Raw genomic sequence first — 6000 nt, forward strand, 5'->3', positions numbered from 1 at the left:
AATGATAGCAGTGTGTGGGTATGTGTGTGGGGGCTTCCTAATAGCCTCGGGCAGACCATTCCGTAACGTGAGAGCCACCACAGGGAATGCACCTGAACAGTTGCCAATTTTAACTGTTTGCAGGGTGGTGGCAGAAGACTTCACCCTGATGAGGGGAGCTGTCATGGTGAAGCATAGCCAGGAGAGGGGGTCCTGTAGGTACATGGGTCGAGTGTCATTAAGGGCTTTTCAGGTGATAGTTAGAACCTTGAATTCTGCCAAGTAACTTATTGAGAAGCAATGAAGTGGCTGCAGAGTTTCCATCCCATAAGATGGAAGCTTGCAGGAATTTAAGGAGGCAGAGCCTTGGCTTGGAGTCCCACACTGCAGTGTCACTGTCCGTCCTCCAGGTACGCCTTTCATCTTCCATGCAAGACGCTTATACTGGAGTGAGGGTCCTGGGATGGTTATGGAAGTGACAGAGTTGTAGCTTTCTAATTCCATTGTTTGTCATTTTACCTTTGCAGCTGCTTGCTCCTTTGGGCTTCTCTTCTGATTCTCCTCTGTCTCTGATCCATGCAGGTTGAGTTCTCTTTGGATACCTTGCAGAAAGCCCCTCTCAAAGGGTGGTACCGCCTGCTGCCCTTCCCCAGTGCAGAGGAGGATGCTGGGTAAATGTGGAACCTCTTCTGATGTTCTTGCATCATAGGGCTGAAAAGGGATTAAAAGGCCCATCTGCTCCAACTCTCCATCCAAAAAGAAGTACTGCCCTGTTCCATTTTTATAGGACAGTACTGATGGGAAGCACGTGGGTTGGGGTCACATTTAAGTATATGTCATTCCAGGCCTGCTCTCTGGAGAGCCTTATCATTTAATCACATTGCTTGCAACTTTTCCAAGTTTTCACACACAACAGAATTCTGCATGTCATCCTTTGCAATCTATATGTTGGGACTCTGTGTATGCTGACTGTAATCTGGTTTCAGGGGAAAGCTGGGGGCGCTGAGGCTGCGAGTTCGTCTTGCAGAGGATAGGATCCTGCCCTCCAGGTACTACCAGCCACTTATAGACCTGCTGGTGGAATCCATCTTGTGCCCGCCAAAGGTGGGTACTTGGGCAGTTGCTGGCTGGACAACATTGTGATGGGTTTTTACTCATTTGTCTGAGAAGTGTTGGGTTAAAAGAGAAAAAAATGGAAGGGGGTGGATCAGGAATGGATGAAACTGGGGGCTGTAGTACTGTACAGAATGGGGGGCTGTAGCACTGTGGAAAAACAGGTTTTCCTTTCTAGTTAGGTTGAAAACTGAGAGGGTGTAGGTCAGCATTTGGCAGGTAGGTCGAGGCAGCCACTCAGAGTAAGACATTGCAGGACCTTGGAGAGTTCCTTAGAATAGCAGGAGTTGCTCCAGCAAAAGTCCGTAACTCAGCAGAGTCCTGATGTTCCCAAGGAGGTCTAATGACAACTAGGCAATCAGTTAAGCTCACCCTTGCACACACACACAAAAAAACCTTGCTATGCACAAACACATCAAATTATTTATACACATCATTCCAGTACTCCAGTCTGCACTCAAGTCTATTTTTGGCACTGAAGAAAGGCAGTCTTTAAATACATATTGACATCTTACTTGGGGATGCTATGCTGCACTGCAGGAGAAGGATGACGTCACACCCCTGGCTGTGCTGGAAGAGGTATGCTCAGTGGAGAGTCGTCAAGATGTGGCCACCAAACTAGTCAAGATCTTCCTTGGGCAAGGCCTGGTGGTACCCTTTTTGGACTACCTGAATCTCCATGAAGTTTCCAGAACCAGTAAGCACTCTGCATTCAGACATTCATTGTGTTTGAATCTGGTCCCAGGTGCAATACTACAGCCAGAAGGATCGTATGACTAGGACAGCCCGCATGTGTGTGTTGCAATTCTGTAGTAAAGTAGGAAGCCACAAAAAGTAGCACTGGGCACAGAATCAAGCTTTCAGAGACTCTCAGTTTTCATTTTTAAATGAATGAGTTTTTAGCCCATATGGATATGCTTGAAAATGAATGGGTGACATGTGTGGAACTTGTGAAGCCAGACGGTGCTAAATAAGATTTCCAGTGATTAGAAGACTTCAGGGTACTTTATCATTCCTTGCCTGTCCCCATGAACAGCACAAGCAGAATAAATTACACAAAACAAAAGAGGAATTTTGCTTTATGAAAGTCCAAAACTTAGCTTTTTATTGGCACAGAATTCAGCTTATCTCAGTGCACTAATGTGGTAGAAAGGAGCTGGGAGAAAAGGGGCTTGTCTAGTGAATTCAGGGTAGAGGTTGGATTGGAACTGGAGGTTCTCCAGCTCAATATCTGCTATGCTGACCCCATCTGTCTTCATAACATTGGTCTTAACAAGAGCCTAGTTTGCAACACACACCAACACCAGTCTCTTTCTGTCCTTCCAGCGGATCCGAACACACTCTACAAACTCGTTGGCCTCCAAATCCATGGAGCAATTCATGAAGGTGAGAGAGAGGCAGGGGAACAAGTTGCTATTTTTGGAGAGGAGCAGAAAGCATATGGGCCTACCCAAAAGGTGTTTGGAAGCAGTCTTCAATAAGAAGCACCCCATGACTTTCATGCAGTGTAGTGGCAGATATATGTGGGGTTCTGTTTTTTACTGCAAAGATTTCTGTTATGCTTGCGGGGTGGGGTGTGAACAAACTTCCCAGCAGAAGGGAAGCCTCCCTTTATGAAATATGACTTTGCAGTGGCAATACCTCCTTCTCTCTTCAAAAGAGGAGGAGGATTTGCACTGTATGTTGTGTGGGGTTAGTCACCCTAACCCTATTTTAAAGAAGTATTTATTAATTTTTCTAATAGTAATACAAGGTGCTAACAAACAATAAATACCTATTATCTTTAATATAATAAATTGTAAGTAATAAGCAAAACAGTAGGGAAAAATATATGTCTCTTAACGTGTATTCAAAATCTAGATAATGTTAATCTAATCAGTAATTGGATATACTGCTAAATCTTGAAGTACTTTATTAACCATTTCAGAAGTATAATAAGTATACTCCCAAAATGTTAATGGTCTCTAAGGTGCTGTTGGGCTTGAATTTAGCTCCATAATTTGGGAGGCAGCAGGGGAAAGGATTTTCCAGAGAATAGTTAACTTTACTACAAATCTGCCACATATGGATAAATTCAGCTGTACTACATTGATAATACTAGCAAGCACTTGACCCTGTAATATAGATTTTACCATTCTTCTGAGTTGTGTAGCATTTCCCCCCACTCTGATATTAGGATTCTCAAAAAACGATGAACTTCCGTAAAAAAGAATGAACCAGATTCTCCTGACACTTTACAGTTCAGATGTGGTCATTCATTCTTTGAAATGGCTGCTGTCACTTCAAAGGACGAGCTGTCCAGAAAAAGCTTGCCAAAATGTTTGACAAAAGAGGGTGAAGGATTCTAGATCATCTCCTTTGAAGTGGCAGTTGTCTCTTAAAAGGAGGAAGATATTTTTATGCTTGTTCATCTGTACCTGTGAGGTTTACATGGAATCTTCTGGAAATGTAGTGCCAGTGCTGGTATAAAATAAATCCGGTGATTCTTAGTAAAAACGTCCTCATAGCCTCTTTGGTCCAGCTGCCATCTGGTAGTCTGAACTGAGGAAAGAGTTGGGCAAGCCAAAGCCACCCAAATATTTAGGGTGAATGAACACCACAAATTTAATTTAGTCATCCCCTCTCCCTAGTGAGCTCTGGGAACTGTCGTTCCTGAGATGAGCTTTGGAGTGGCTATCAAAATCTTAGCATTATCACCAAACTGCTCTTCACGGGGTTCTTCAGCAGAAGCAACAACTTTAAAAAATATATACATGTGTAGAGTAGATATGCCCTTTTTCCAAGAGGCATTTTTTGGCCATCCTTTCCCTTCCTGTTTCATTTCAAGTATGTGCTTTTTCAACATGCATTTTCTTCTTTCTATATCCACTTGTTCTCTCTGCGCCCATCTAGGTAGTGGGAATGCCTTATCTCCATGAGGTGCTGAAGCCCATCATTAACCGGATCTTTGAGGAGAAGAAATATGTAGAGCTGGATCCCTGCAAGATTGAGCCAAGCCGGACCAGGTGAGGGCAGGTGCTGTGGTGCTTCATGAAGTGGGCCTCTGCAGTGTGCTTGAATTAGGCTGGTGGTCTGTATTAAGAACCTTCCAGAATGTATGGGTCTATTCCAGAGACACTGCAGAGAGAACAAATATACCGTCATGTTCACCTGACATGCAGTTCTCTCCCTTTTTCACCTCCCCAAAATACAGTTCCTTTGTTCAGTTAATCTTTGGGGGGGAGGTACCTTTCAGAGTGAGGTCAATAAACACTGACCTTACTCTGATCTGGCTTTGTGATATCATCACATGGCCAAATCTGATTGGCTTACTTGATGTTCTTACTCTGATTTGACTTTGTGCATGATCATGAGATGGAGGCCTTGACAAGCGAGTAAAAGGGGGGCTATTTTCTCAGATAAGCATTCTGGTCACCTCGCTGCCTCCCTTTCGCACAGTCATTCTTGGCTTTACTATACTTCAGAATGTCTAGCATTCGTAAGATTTTGTTGGAAGAAAGCTGTCAGAGTTTAAGTCTTCCATGAAAATCTGTGTTTCGAAGAAGGTGAGAGAGAGAGGTTTAACCATGTGGGTTTTCTATGAGGGAACTGCAGGAACAGGGGGAAGTGAGAGAAGTATGGACCCCTTTAGGGATCAGCCAACACGTTCTACTGACTTTTATAAACAGGCTCTGAAGTAGGAGCCAACAGAACTTGTGCTGAATAGAGCAGGGCGATCTTAGCCAAGAGGCAGCAGGGCTGGCTGCCCCAAAAACCATGTGCTTGGGGCCCCCAATGGCCCACAGCCTTCCCCCCCCAAAAGGAGGGTGGAAAAGAAGATCTCCCTGCCCTCTCTAAATCAGTTCCCAAGGGGTAGCAGTCTTATATGGAGTTATGCTCTGCTTAGAATTGCACTGTAAGAATCACAAGTCATTGGACATACACCTGAGGTGTGCCCGGGAGTTGAACAGACTCAATGCGGCCTTATGAGTTGTCTTTGTGGCACAGGGGCCTCCCTCGCCCACCCGCCAGTTACATGCTGAATCACCCCTTATTGGGAGAACTGCTGCTTCAGAGTAAGAACATCAGAACTTGTGCTGAATAGAGCAGGGCGGTCTTAGCCAAGAGGCAGCAGGGCTGGCTGCCCCAGAAACCATGTGCTGGAGCCCCCAACGGCCCACAGCCTTCCCCCCCAAAGGAGGGTGGAAAAGAAGATGAACAGGCTCCTGCCTCCACTTGCACTTGCCACATTTTGGGCTCTGGCAGCTGGCTTCCATGGCAGTGTTGGCCCTGGCAGAGGGAGGGGGTGGCAAGGAGTAGCAGTGTTTCTGGGGGGCCCTCCTAGACTTTGGCCCAGGACCCCAAAATCACTAAGACTGCCCCTGTAGAGGAAGGGTCTTAGTTATCTTGACATAACAGGGGCTCAGCCCATCATGCTGAGTGCCCTCCGTGTGAGCGATGCACGGCCCAAGGGACTGTGGCCAACTGGAACTGTTGTGCATTCAGAGGCCAAGCAGTGCTGTATGTCCCCGTGCCCATGTCCTCCCAAAGCAGATGGGAAAAACTGCAGTCCCAAGGGAGCTGTGTAGCAGCAGCCCATATGTAAGCCAGTAATTTGGGGAGGGGGAAGAGACACCTTGTACTGTGAGTCTGAAGAAGACAGCCAGGGAGACTGCTTTGGATGATGAGTGGGGGTAGGGTGGAAAAACATGATGAGAAAATCATTAAAACAGTTGCACATAGGAAAGGGTGTCATTCACAGGTAGCTCTTCTCACTCCTCGGTGCTAATTAAAGCAGAAATGGTGAAACTGGGCCTGGGTGGATGATTTATGGCTCTAAAAATAATTCGGGAGAATGGTGCCGGCCAAGAGAAACAACTCTACGGGGTCTAATTTGTGAGCAGGAACATCAGGAGCTTTAAGAAGGAT

General features: G+C 45.7%; 1 protein-coding gene across 1 annotated transcript in view; it reads left to right on the plus strand.

The window, feature by feature from the left end:
• The window catches only part of RASAL1 (RAS protein activator like 1 (GAP1 like)), a 69855-nt gene that overhangs the window by 41463 nt on the left and 22392 nt on the right, over nucleotides 1-6000 (plus strand). Inside the window, 6 exon segments of the mRNA XM_015425294.1 lie at nucleotides 562-650; nucleotides 966-1083; nucleotides 1636-1789; nucleotides 2419-2437; nucleotides 2439-2478; nucleotides 3985-4097. Coding sequence (XP_015280780.1) covers nucleotides 562-650; nucleotides 966-1083; nucleotides 1636-1789; nucleotides 2419-2437; nucleotides 2439-2478; nucleotides 3985-4097 — 533 coding nt within the window.

This window comes from Gekko japonicus, unplaced genomic scaffold (genome assembly GCF_001447785.1).
Source record: "Gekko japonicus isolate JY-2015 unplaced genomic scaffold, Gekko_japonicus_V1.1 scaffold135, whole genome shotgun sequence".
In the NCBI taxonomy this organism is placed as follows: Eukaryota; Metazoa; Chordata; class Lepidosauria; order Squamata; family Gekkonidae; genus Gekko; species Gekko japonicus.